This window comes from Mangifera indica, chromosome 4 (genome assembly GCF_011075055.1).
Source record: "Mangifera indica cultivar Alphonso chromosome 4, CATAS_Mindica_2.1, whole genome shotgun sequence".
Classification (NCBI taxonomy): domain Eukaryota; kingdom Viridiplantae; phylum Streptophyta; class Magnoliopsida; order Sapindales; family Anacardiaceae; genus Mangifera; species Mangifera indica.
The window spans coordinates 7,808,288-7,822,253 of NC_058140.1; the positions used below are offsets into that span (position 1 = coordinate 7,808,288).

The following is a 13,966-nucleotide window of genomic DNA, read 5'->3' on the forward strand; positions in this document are numbered from 1 at the left end:
CTTAATATCAATTAGTACAAGTTCGTTTAAACGAAAAAAGTTCGTATTTCTAAATTCGAATTGAAAAAAGTCAGTTCGTGAAAAAAATATATTTATATGAATCTTAACTTAAAAACTTAATTTTATTTATTAAATCTAGTTTATATGTCTTGTAAAGAGGGTACTTGAATATTAGATAATAATATAGGGGTTAAATGAATGTTAGAAAAATATGGGGGGTATTTTGATATTATACAATATATAAAAGATTTAAATAACATGTTAAGAAAAGATAGGTATATTTTGATATAAGACAACATACAAGAGTGTTAAATAAAGTGTTAGATAATTATAGAAGGTCAAATAAAATGTTATAAAAATATGAGAGACATTTTGATATTAAACATTGTAAGAGCATTATAAATGAAATTTTAGGAATAGATAGATGTATTTTAATATGAGACAATATACAAGGGTGTTAAATGGAATGTTAGATAATTATAGGGGATAAAATAAATATTAAAAAAATATATGAGGTATTTTGATATTACATAATACAAGAAGGATTTAAATGATAGGTTAAGAATGGATAGATGTATTTTGATACAAGATAACATAAAATGGTGTTACATGAAAGGTTATATAATTATAGGAGGTTAAATGAAATGTTAAGAAAAATATGAAGGTATTTTGATATTACATAATATATGAAGGATTTAAATAGCATGTTAAGAATGAATAGATGTATTTTGATAATAGAAAACATACGAGGGTATTAAATGAAATATTAGATAAGTATGAGAGGCTAAAAAAATGTTAAAAAATATGGAGATATTTTGATTGTAAACATTGTAAAAACGTTTTAAATGGAATGTAAAAAATAAATAGATACATTTTGATACAAGGTAACATACAAGGTTATTAAATAAATTGTTAGATAATTATAGGGGATTAAATGAAATATTAGAAAAATATAGAAGGTATTTTGATATTAAACATTGTAAGAACGTTTTTAATGAAATATTAAGAATAGATAAGATACATTTTGATACAAGATATTATACAAGGGTGTTAAATAAAATATTAGATAATTATAGAGGTTAAATGAAATATTAAAAAAATATGGGGTATTTTGATATTAAACATTGTAAAGACGTTTTAAATGGAATATTAAGAATAGATAGATGCATTTTGATATAAGATAACATAGAAGGGTGTTACATAAATTGTTAAATAATTATAAGGGGTTAAATAAAATATTAAAAAAATATGAGGGGTTTTTTAATATTAATAATTGTAAGACTATTTTAAATAATTATTACAGATTTTTTGTTATAAAAGATTAATTTTTTTCAAAAACTTGTCATTATATGATTGATAATTAAAATGGATGGTTATGCATTGGTTCGTTACTAAGAAGAATGGATTCAAGGTGATGACAACACAATGAAATGTGTTGGAAGATCCAAACAATTGATTAAAATTCCTTATGGAACAACATTTGAGGGATTTATTCAGATTGCGGATTGCTCCAATGAAAAACTATTTTCAACTATCAATGAAGCCAAGAAAAATTGAGCTCGACTGCTCCGTATAGATCCAAAATGATGAAGATGTCTAAGGTCTTATTGATATGTCTCAGTACTTATAGGAATGTATTTCTGTTTTTGTTACATGTTCCCTAATTGAAGAACAAGAGGAAGAATATGAAGATAAAGAAGAAATTAGTAGGGTGAAAAAAAAATATGATTTGGAAAACTTGATTGATTTCAGTAATGACCCATTGTACATTGCAAACTCATAGACTCATGGAGAGAAAGATAAGGTTCCTGATTGGGGTGACTTTGATGGAAATGATATGTTTGATATTCCTTCTGAAGAGATAGAGCCCGAGTATATACCACCTGTTATCGAGAGTATAGATAGTTTGCAGCTTAAAGATTTTATTTCAGGTGGAGAAATTATTCTGGGTCATTTTTTGACAATATCTCCACTGATCCGTTTAGGTAGCTTTTTAATTTTCCTCCACAACCATCAACATCATCAGGTGGTACAAGATCAATCTGAGAGGAGAACAGTGTAAAGCTTGGTGATATTTTCCATAATAAAGTACAATTGAAAGATGTTATGAAACAATTTGCCTTACTGAAAGGATTTCAATTAATGGTCAAGAAGTCTAATAGTAGGCGATGGGATATTAAGTGCAAGGCTGAAAATTGTGAGTGATATATACATGCAAGCAAGTCCAAAGTCGGTGAAGTGTTTCAAATAAACTAAATGAATCCAACCAACACATGTTCAGTTGATCAAATCATGCCACATCACAGACAAGCTGGGGCCTGAGCTTTAGGTGAATTAATGAGGTCAAAGTTTGTATTGAAGCAATTGTCGGAATATGAAAATTCTTAAGAGCCTTTTACAACATTCAAACAAACCTTTCCCTATTTCCACCTTGAGGACAAGGTGCCTCTCAATGGGTGGGTAATTTTAGGTCCCAGATTTATGTTTCGATGAAGAAGAGAAGCAAACACAAAATGGAGGCTTACATGGTAGCATGAGAGACAAAACACTTAGCAACTTAAAATTAAAACATGTGGCTTATCTTCAATGGCTAGGGCAACAGTAACAGAAATGAATCATGGCACCATTGGAGAGGAAGTGATGACATGAGACAACAAAAAGAAAGAAGAGTGCATGGGAGCAAAGGACAAGTTTTTAGAAAAGGAAAAAGGGGGAGCAGGGAGAGTCTAGGCCTCTCGAATAGCCTAGGAGCATTTGCTATCATTTCCATCTTTCAATTTGTATTGGGAGTTTTTATGTTTATGTCCAATTATAAAGAAAGTGAATGAAGCTGATTTTATATTCCATAACTTCATGTTAGTTGTTAATTTTCCAGAAGTGATGAATTTCTTTTCCAATTTGTGAGTTGCTTACTGTTTTATTGAACCTCTTGGTTTGCTTGATTATTGCATTGTTGATTGGAGTTTGGTTTTGAACAAAAAAACAATAGATAATGGTAGTATAAACTTGAGCTTTTATTATTGTGGTTGGATTACAAGAGTTTGATACAGTAGATAGGCTTGCTGGAATTGAGTTTATAGGGGGAGGTGTCGTCTAGGGCTGGATTCGAGCCGAACCGAGCGCGGCTCGCAGCCAGCTCGGGCTCGGCTCGACTTTTTAATGGCCGGCTCGTTTTCAGCTCGGCTCGGTAACGGCTCAGCTTGGCTCATTTTTTATATCAAAACGACACCGTTTTGTATATATATATGGATCAAAACGACGCCGTTTTGTATAAAAAAATTTTTAAAAAAATATACCGAGCCAACCCGAGCCAGCTCGGGCTCGGCTCGAGCTCGATCAAGCCGAGCTGAGCCCGACTCGTTTCAAGCTCGAACCGAGCCGAGCCGAGCTCGAGCTCGAGCTGGCTCGGCTTGAATCCAACCCTAGTGTCATCGAATTTTCTTTAGGTATCTAACATTGACGAGTTCTAGGATTGCCAGAGAGGTTGCCAAAGAGATGTAAGGTCATTGGAGAAGTTTTTAGATAGATTTAAAGTTGTTGAATAGGTCATTAGTTATTGATCCCTTATATATGTCGTTATAGAGCATCTAGGAGTAGAACAACTAAGATTGGATGCAAGTGGGATTTTAAAAGGAAGCCAGGTATTCCAGGAGTAGAATAACTAAGATTTAAAGCAAAGGTGGTGGCAAAAGGCTTCTCACAAAAAGAAGGGATAGATTACCATGAAGTATTTTCCCCTGTTGTGAAGCATACCTCAATAAGACTCATATTATCAGCTGTTGTGTTATTTGATATGGAACTGGAACAGATGGATGTCATAACAACATTCTTGCATGGAAATCTTGAAGAATAGATTCTGATGGAGCAACCTGAAGGCTTTGTAGAACCTGGAGCTGAAAACAAAGTCTGCTTGCTTCACAAATCTCTATATGGGCTAAAGTAGTCTCCTAGACAATGGTACAAGAGGTTTGATGAGTTTGTTCTGTCTATTGGTTTCTTGAGATGCAATTATGATCATTGTGTGTATTATTTAAAATCTAATGTTGGATGCTATGTTTACTTGCTATTGTATGTTGATGATATGCTTCTAGCTTCCAAAGATATGTCTGCTTTGATAAATTTGAAACAAATGTTGAAAACTGAATTTGTTATGAAAGATTTAAAGTCAGCAAAAAGAATATTAGGTATGGATATTGAAAGACATAGAAGTAAGAGATCTTTATTTTTATCACAAGTAAGATACATTAAAAGGGTATTGAGCATATATAATATGTCTGAATCTAAATTTGTTAGTGTTCCTATGGGTGCTCATTTTAGATTAAAATCTACTGTCAGTCTATCTACTATTGAATCTGAATTTATGAATAAAATACCCTATTCAAATGCAGTAGGTAGTTTGATGTATGCAATGATTGGTTCAAGACCTAATATTGCTTATGCTATTAGCTTAGTAAGTAGATTTATGAGCAATCCTTGCAAAGATCACTAGTATGCTGTAAAATGGTTAATGAGATATCTCAAAGGTACTGCAGACCTTGGGTTATTGTTCACATCTGATCCTACTAACAGTTTACTTGTAAAAGGATTTTGTGATTCAGATTTTGTAGTTGATCTGGATAAAAGAAGATCTTTAACTGGTTATATTTTTACCTATGGTAGAAATATTGTGAGCTGGAAATGCAACTTGCAGTCTATTGTGGCATTATCCACCACTGAAGCAGAATATATTGCCTTGACAGAAGCTGTGAAAGAGGCTATGTGGCTGAAGGGAATTACATCTGAACTAGGTCTGAGTTCAGATATTCCTGTGATTTATAGTGATTCACAGAATGTCATTCACCTTTCTAAAAACAGTGCATATCATGAGAGAACTAAGCATATTGATGTGAGGTTTCACTTCATCAGAGATGTGTTGTCCAGCAAGCAAGTATTGATTGAGAAAATTATGACTAGTGTGAATCCAGCTGATATACTAACTAAAGTTGTTCCTATGAGCAAGTTCAAGGAAGCCTTAAACTTCTTGAAAATCTGTCAAAAACTATGACAGAAATAAACTGCAGAGAAGGTCTTCTAGTGGAATGCACTTCATCTCCAATTTAAGCCAAGGTGGAGCTATGTAGAATATGGCTTAAAGGTGCTAAGGAGATTTTGGTCATTATAGAACTTATTAGGGTCTGTAATGTCATTTTGTACATGGAGGGCAGTTTGGTCCTTTCGCTGAAATGTAACCCTAAGTATATTAAGGTTGAGCGCTCATTTTTAATATAATGAGTCGGCTCCCTGGTTTGCTTTGCTCTGCTCCATTTTTGCGATTAGGGTTTCTTTTCTTGTTCTTTGATTTTAGTTGAGCCAAGGAGAAATCTCTTGGTTTTCTCCGATTGTGCGTGTCTTGAGTCTTGTAGAAGGCTTGTTAGGAGGCATTGTTTCACGGTGGATTATAATCGTGTGAGGTGTAAATCGGAGGGTATTCTGTAAGCTGTAATCGCTTGTGTTCTATAGTGGATTCGACTAAGAGACTTGTCTCTGCCTTGAATGTAGGGTTTCAAATCGAAACCCGAACCAAGTATTTCTTGTGTTCTTTGTTTCTGCTCTTGTTGATTTCGTATACTGTATTATTCTATTTGATTGCTTGCTAATCTTGATAATCTTGTATGAATATTCTTAACAAACCTAATTAGATCTAACACTTTCAAAATATAATAAATGTTCAAAGGTAAGGTTCTATATAAAGTACTAGAAACGAAAGGTTAAGTTGTGACATTATCAAAAATAAACTGGTATTTGCTTAATTCTACAACCAATATCACTTTGTTGACTCAAGCATACGAGAGGTCATGCCAATGACCCCGCTAGAATATTTTTAAGTAATTATTTATAAATGATTCAAGGAAACTCCACTAGTTTGACAAGATTCCTTACTAGGTAATTCTCAAAGTTCATCATTCTTATAAAATTATATGTATATATTTTTTATATACAATTTAGGTATACAGATGAGATATCACTATATGATTTGATAAATTTGAATTAAAATAATAATATCTAATAACATAATAACACATCATCGTGTATCCAAATTGTGTATCAAAACTATGTACACATAACACTACTCATGGATAAATATAAAAGAGTATATTTATAGTTTATGTGATATGGATGACATCCCTATGATAATGTATCTTTCATAATTTGTTTTTTTTTTTATCTCTAATTTGAAACCCAAAGCACGAGTATGCACTTGGCCACACATAGCCATGCATCCTATCAAAAATTCATACATAACATGCTATCCACTTATCCTAAGAGGCTTTTTATGAATGGGCATACACCCTTTATGCATAATTGTTCATTAGCTTAAAATTTTACCTTTAACACTTAACCATATACTTAAGTTATGTCACATTAAATATTAACTTGAACAAATATAAAAAATCAAATTACTCTTGAAGTATACTTATAGGCGTTATACATATATTGTTTTGTTACTCGTGACATAATTGAGAGGTGACTTGTTATTCAAAGGGTTCAAATTTCAACTCGTGACATACTTAAGTTATGTCACATTTGTGATAAGTGATGAGGTTTTGATAGAGGAAGTGGTAATTATGAAAGGCAAATGGCTAATGGTTATTTGATTATATTTAATATGTCTGATTTTAACATTATCTTAATTTTTCAAAATTTATGTCTACGAAGTTGAATGGTGATGTAAAAAGAAAATAAGAAGCTAATTTATGATGGATGATGTGAGTTGTTAGAATTTTTCACACTTATATAAAAGTTTTGAAATTGGGTTGAGAGTATGAAATGAGTTGTTAAAGTGACTATTTCCAATATTAGATTTTTGCAATTTATCAGAAAAAAAAAAAGATTTTTGTAAAAATATAAAGAAGTTTTCGACCCAATTCCAAAACTCCAACAAAAGTTAAAGAAACTATAAAACTCACTATCACCTATTATAAATAAACATACTGTTTTCTTTTCTTATTATAATTCAGATCCCTTCCCTTTTTTTTTTTTAATTAAAAGGCCTAAATTTAAAAAATATTAATAAGTTTAAAAATCATGATTTAAACTTAAAAAATACTATAGTTACAAGTCGAGCTCAAGTTTAAGTTTAGCTCTATCAAAACTCATCAAACACAAACCTAAACTCCAGCTTGACTCTGTTGAATCACATTTAAGTAAATCGGCACAATCCACCCTTAAAACAAACCAATAATAATAATACTACTTAGTATGTATATTGTAACTAATTCAATTATTATTTCCTTTTATTTAGTTATTTGCATACATTGCATTTGTTTACTCTAAATCAAATGTATTCAATTAAAACTAGCATTAAATTTTTATTTATACTATTACATAGATATAAATAAAATTATTTTTAAACAAGTACTTAATGTTAACATTTTTTACAAATTACAATCATAAAATATTTCAATTTTAGTCTAAAATATAAAATAATACATAATAATATACAAACCTGAAGGCTCGGCTCCGGGCCAACCTACCAAGGGCCTGTACTGGGCCCAAACCAAGGACCAATCCATCTATCCAAGGGTCGAGCCCTCCTTGCCCACCTCTACTTGATTGGATGACACTTGCATGAATACATGAATTCAAATTTGTTTTAAATTTAATCATGGAGATTTAATTAGATGACAAAAATTCCCCTATGATTCACGAAATGGAAAAACTCTCTTATCGGTAATTTTGTGTGAAAATCGGGACCAACTCAAAAAATACTAATTAATTCATAATAGTGCACGCCATATTTGTTATTTCAAAAACCTCAGAAGGATTTTTATTGAGCCAAATAACTATTTTTCACTGTTTTAACCTAATTTTAAAAACATATTTGTGATAATTAAAAAATCTAAATATTTACTTAACTAACTTTTGTTAGAGAGAGATAAAATTGTTATTTTATTTTTAAACTATAAAAATTTATATCATTTTTTCCTTTTGATTTGAAAAACTAATAAATTCATCTAAGATTAAATTTTGAAAAGTAATATTTGCCCCTCTTTCAAATTTCTTGATGATTTTTTGACAAATGACAACCATTCTTTCTCTCCTCGTGATGGCTTTCACTTCAATGTCTTCTCTTCGCCCAAAGCTCTCTCCCAATCTATATAAAACCCTTCGTCTGGACAACAAAGACATTATCCAAACGACGACAACACGTTCAAACCAAGGGTTTATTGTCTCCAATGTATACCCTTGATTTGGACATGTCCTCATTGTCCAAACAACGACGATTTATCTGGTGGATGTCTTCGTTGTCCGAACAGAGAGTTTCGTCTGAATTCAAAAAATCCAGACAATGTCAGCTAAAGAAAAAGGGCTTCGAATGAAAAGAGTGACTATCATTCATCAAAAAATGAGAAAAAATCACTTGTCAAAACTTCTAAGGAAAAATTATTAATTTTTTAAACCAAATAGAAAAAATGATATAAATTTTTAAAGTTTCAAAATTTATAGGTAAAATAACAATTTACTCTTGCTACTAACAAAAATTTTTAACAAAAATTAACTTATAAATAGGTGTTTAGATTTTTTAACTACCGCGCGTGTGTTTTTGAGACTGCACTAAAACTTGGGAAAGTAGTCCTTTGGCCTTTTTATTATTACATGAACCAATATGGGTCAATGTCTTTTTATCTTTTGTATTTCAAAAAACTCAACAAAATTTCTTTAATTAATTCTAGAAAACAAACAAGACATAAAATTCATAATCAAAGAATGCACTGCTCTATTATTTATAGAAATCTCTGACATTTCAAAAAAAGAAAAAACTCAAGAAATTATACAACATTAAATAAGGACTAGTGATAACTTCACAATCCTATCTATTACTTCCTACAAAATTGTAACGTACAGAACATCAAATTTGCCAAATCTATCGCAAATTATAAATAGCTAATCCCAGTCATAAATAATTAGAGTCTAAAAGTTCATTTAACTTTGGAAGATCAAGTGCTGAACAGGCATCCAATACTACTTTCCACAAGAAACCAAAGTAGTACCTCCAAAGTATAGCATTCAAGCAGTTGTTTGGACTTCGACTGGCCCATTAGATTTAAAACCTTGCCTACGACCACGGCCCCTTCCTCTACCATGACTGCGCCCTGCAACATTACATGGAGAAATATTTGAAGTGCTAAATTTGTGAATGACATTAAATTTCCAGGAAAATTCATCAAACCAACGAAAACAATTGAAAAAAGGAAGGCAGTATAACATATATATTGTATAAATAATATTACAGTGCATGAACAAACCCACAGAATCTTTGTTATTGAAAACAGATCATGGCAGGAAACAGTTTGCCAACATGGTTATGATTTATTGATACCTGATGAAATAGGTAATCACTGCTTAACATAGTTACTCATTTGATATAAAAACTTTTAGCAGTGTCTGAAGCATTAAGGTAAAGGCTCACTTAAATTAAGCATTGTTTCATAGAACTATTTTCACTATTATAAATTCTTTGCAAAACTTAAAATGAGAGGAAAGAATATATTTATTAAACAGATTAGCACAATCCCTGTCAGAGATTAAAGCAGGAGTCATTTTTAATATAATTTTATACATAGGGCATTTGTAAAAGTTGATTCAGTTACTTCTTTAACAGGGCATTTCATATGCAGGCAAACCATAAGATAATTAACATTTTGAATTGGGAACCCAAAAGAGTCAGTAATTATGAGTCAACTATATGCTTGTAGGTAGGTAAGGATACACATATTTATGAATGCACGAGGGAAAAACTTTTCCTATATATACACTTAACTATAAAGAGTGAAAATTTTAACAATGGTAACATTAAAATTACAAACCAATGACCACCTAAAATCATTAAGAAAAGCTTAAAACATAAAATTTGGATTGCATCAGCAAAATAGAGAGAATGAACCACACAGAAAATTAAAAAAAAAAATGAATTCATGTTGGCAATCACCATGTCACAGTTCTTTTAAAGATGTACAGTATGCTAAAAAGAGAAGAGAAAGTTTTGTAAATAAAGATAGAAATTACCACGCCCTTGAGCAGGGAAGAATCCTGATCCACTATAACCATTATTATATCCTGAATCAAGCTGCATGTTTCCACCACCACGCCACCTTCCACGTCCATGGGAACTGCGTCCTCTTGCATAACCTCGACCTTGGCCTCCATATTCATGTCCACTATCCCAATGTCCATTACCATATTCAGCTACACCACTGCCAGTACCTGCATAAACAAAAAAACACCACAATTTTTTTTTGCAGTTTCACAATATGCTCACATGAATTCAGTTGAGAATATAATATGAAACGGTCAAATCCAACCAACATAGTAAAAGTAATAAAAGAATATGAGACATATGAGACCAATCCTAACATCAGCAATATCTAAAAAACAAATCCAATAATTCCAACATTTTGACACCAAGAACCACTTAACAATGTTTCCCAAGGCAAACCTAGTAAGCTAACAACAAGACATAAGCAGAATGTAATATCTTTCTCTCTGTCATTGCTGAGAAGGACCAACATTGTCATATTGATGACAACTCAAAACTGATGTATTTCATATTGCTCCTGTGAATAAGCTGTTGTTGATCACAATAATATTGCAGCATTGAAAAGGACTATGCGCTTAAACCGGGTTAATAGAAATAGTTAAAGAGTTTTTCTCTACTCATGGAATTGCTCTTACCTCCATTCTTTCCTTGAACTTGATCACGACGTACCCTGGCTTGCATGCCAGGTACAGCATCTAAACCACATGACATAGAAGTATATATATTAACTTATGCCAAAACATTAGATAGAATAGATTGCCCAATTGGAACAAAAAAAAAAAAAAAATGGCTCACCTCCATCTTCATATTCAGTTAATGGCTTCAGTTGATCAGCTGCGATTGGTGGTTGGTATCTGTCATTATGCAAACAAAAGTCCAATAAATTAACATAAGGCAAAGTTGTCAACAGAATACCTGCATAACTAATCAGACAATGAACAGCTTTTTAAGTACATTATGCTTGTATGAATCAAAGAAACCAAGGGTCATTTCCATAAAGCACATCATAATGGGAAAGAAGTACCATCATATGTGATGATATGACGATGAGAAGCAAAAGACAAATTAAGGATGGCAAGAAAATTATTTCAATTCTATCACAATGCACAAAACCTAGTATATAAAGAGTTACTCGACATCTTTTTCAAACATGGCATACAACGCAAATTACAAAATGAGTGGGATTAGAAAAATTAATTGTGAATGGGCATTGCCAATTCTCCAAAGTTTGCATTACACCAAAGTTGTCAATGTCATCACATTACCTTATGCATCGTAAAAGGTGTTTTTATACAATCCTCAATGGTCATAACAGGAAAAACACTAATCCCACACTATCCTCCATTTCCCTTTCCATTTATATCAACATTGTTAGCTAATCAGCAACTAGAAGTAACTAAACCTCACAAGAATGCACCAGATAGCTAGTTAAGGATCTCTCTACAGCATCCTTGATTTAAAAGTTTACATATAAATATCAACACATCCACCTGACTTATCATGACACATGTAATTAAAGCATCTTTCACAACCAAAGTTTCGACCACAAACTTCTATAAAATTCTACCATGATTGCTAAAAAATCACTTGGTTCTCCTAGAACAAGCTTCATTAAAATAATCACACAAATATCTAAATTATTGATGACATCAATTGGAACTCTGACAACTCTAGTACATCCAATTATCTAATAATTACTTCTCATAAATCATTTCCATTGAATAAACCACTACAAAGCAACTACAATGGCTTCAATAAGAAGCATGCATGACAACTTAAAAGTAAGTCAAGCATCTCATAAGCACCAAAAACTCAAAATATCTAATTTCAGTGCTCATTACCCTAGGGAAGATGAATCCAGCTCCTTCTTAGACAAAATAATTGTGATAACCGAAATTTGACGGGTAGTCTCTAATCTGCATAAACAAATCAGATATCAGCCAAATAATAACAACACATTAACTAACACCAAGGAATTTGTTCTTACGGAAGAAGCCCTTCTTCTAGAGGCTCCCATGTGTCGGTTATGTCAATAGACCCGGTTGAAGTATTTTGGTGGAGACCAACAATCCTTCTCTGAAGTAGGCAAAACGCATTAGTACACATTGAAACCCTAGGCCGCAAACTTATATCATTAATTATTCAACATTATAAATATGTACTGATTTTTGGGAAACGACACAAATAAGGTTGAGAACATAGGCACCTTAAGCAACTCAGCAATCATCACAGTCTTGTTAATTGCTCTGCCGGTGGCCGTGAGAATAATCTCATTGGCACCTTTGTCCTGATAAGGAACATCTCACAGATTTAATTGTTCAATAAATTAAAATAAAGAACTAATATTTAAACAAAAATACCTGAAGAAGAGAAATAGCATAAGAAATGTAATTCCTGACTCTTCCTTGAGCAGTTATTCTGAGCTCATTCTCACTTATAGCTGTCTCCGTCCTCGGCTTCTCCACTTTCTGGTAACGATCCATTTTCCGCCCTCTAATCAAACACATGTCAGTTAAATCTTCTTCTTTCTCGGTAAACAAACAGAAAAAAAAAATCTTTTTTTTTTAATTCAAGAATTAATTAATCAATCAACGAAAAATAGGTTATATCCAGAATTACCAATAAGAAAATTTCGAAAATAAGCTAAATGGAAGAGAATGTGTAGTTGTGAAGGTTACCTTGAATCGATACGGCGTCGTCTGGAACGACTTTTTGCTGGCACTTTTTCAGTTTCAGTCAGACTGAATTTGGAAGTGAAGTCGCCTTTCTAAAGTAAATTTATAGCAGACGGTTTAGGGTTTGCAAATGTGGATCTCGATTTCTATGATCCTCGCCAGAGTGCGCTACCCTTGGATAACTTTTCTTTATATTAAAACTAATAACAAATAAATTAATAACAATGCGGCATCTAAAAACATTTTATATATAATTTAGATATATAAATAATATGATGTTATATAATTTAATATTATTTTATTTTTAATTTAAATTTATATAATTATATAATAATAATTATTTATATATTTAAATTATATAAAATATATATATATATAGTTTTATTATTAACGTAAATATATAAAACAATATTATATACATAAATAATATGTATAAACTTGAGAATAAACGATAACATGTCACTATATAAATATTTTATCTCTAATTTAAAATCATCTAATTTTATAATGATATGTTATTATCTATCCCTAACTTTGTGTACATAATCAACATTAATAAATTAAGAAATTTATATACATAAATCATATTAATATTATTGTTTTTGGTGGTTAATAATGAAATTTATCTCATTTTCTTACTTTAGTTTTGAAAATTGATAATTTCTCTAAACTTAATTTTAAAAAATTATTTTTTCCCCCATCACCTAGGGCTTTCATATTTTAAGGTTACATTCACCTCCCTCAAAGTTCATAACATTGCAATGATACCTTTATAAAATGCATTCTCTTGTTCTAGACACCGCTCTTCTTAACAATTCACTTTGACGCATCGTTAATCCCACTATCAATACCTTCTTTCTCCTTGGTGGTTTCTTGATACGAAAACCACATAAAATTTGATTGAAATCAAACAAGAAATCTCATTGAATTTTAGTTGGATGCGCACTGTTGTCAATGCCCTTCTTTATTTGAGTCATGACGATCTCACTTGATGCATCATCACCATCTAATTCAGCACTTGATGTTTGACAATTGAATCATTTGATCTAGTTTCTTCGTTTAACGCATCTCAACAATTCATTTTCGTTCAACGAAAATGGTCACCAATGCTCGAAGATCGGCAGGAGAAAAAGATAGCGGGAAGGTTAGTTGTTGGCTAGAACGGAAATGGTCTTTGGAGAAGGAGAAAACAAATCAAGGGAAAAATGTAACA

At 31.6% G+C, this 13,966-nt stretch overlaps 1 protein-coding gene across 1 annotated transcript; it reads right to left on the bottom strand.

The window, feature by feature from the left end:
* Nucleotides 1-8,734: 8,734 nt before the first annotated feature.
* On the bottom strand, nucleotides 8,735-12,946 carry LOC123213063 (probable H/ACA ribonucleoprotein complex subunit 1). Its single transcript, XM_044632402.1, has 9 exons — nucleotides 12,757-12,946; nucleotides 12,439-12,571; nucleotides 12,285-12,365; nucleotides 12,066-12,154; nucleotides 11,920-11,994; nucleotides 10,874-10,932; nucleotides 10,714-10,773; nucleotides 10,048-10,245; nucleotides 8,735-9,134 (listed from the first exon to the last, which is right to left on the bottom strand). Exons 2-9 carry the CDS (start codon nucleotides 12,559-12,561, stop codon nucleotides 9,049-9,051), a joined length of 771 nt encoding a protein of 256 aa, XP_044488337.1. The 5' UTR covers nucleotides 12,562-12,571; nucleotides 12,757-12,946; the 3' UTR covers nucleotides 8,735-9,048.
* Nucleotides 12,947-13,966: the final 1,020 nt, after the last annotated feature.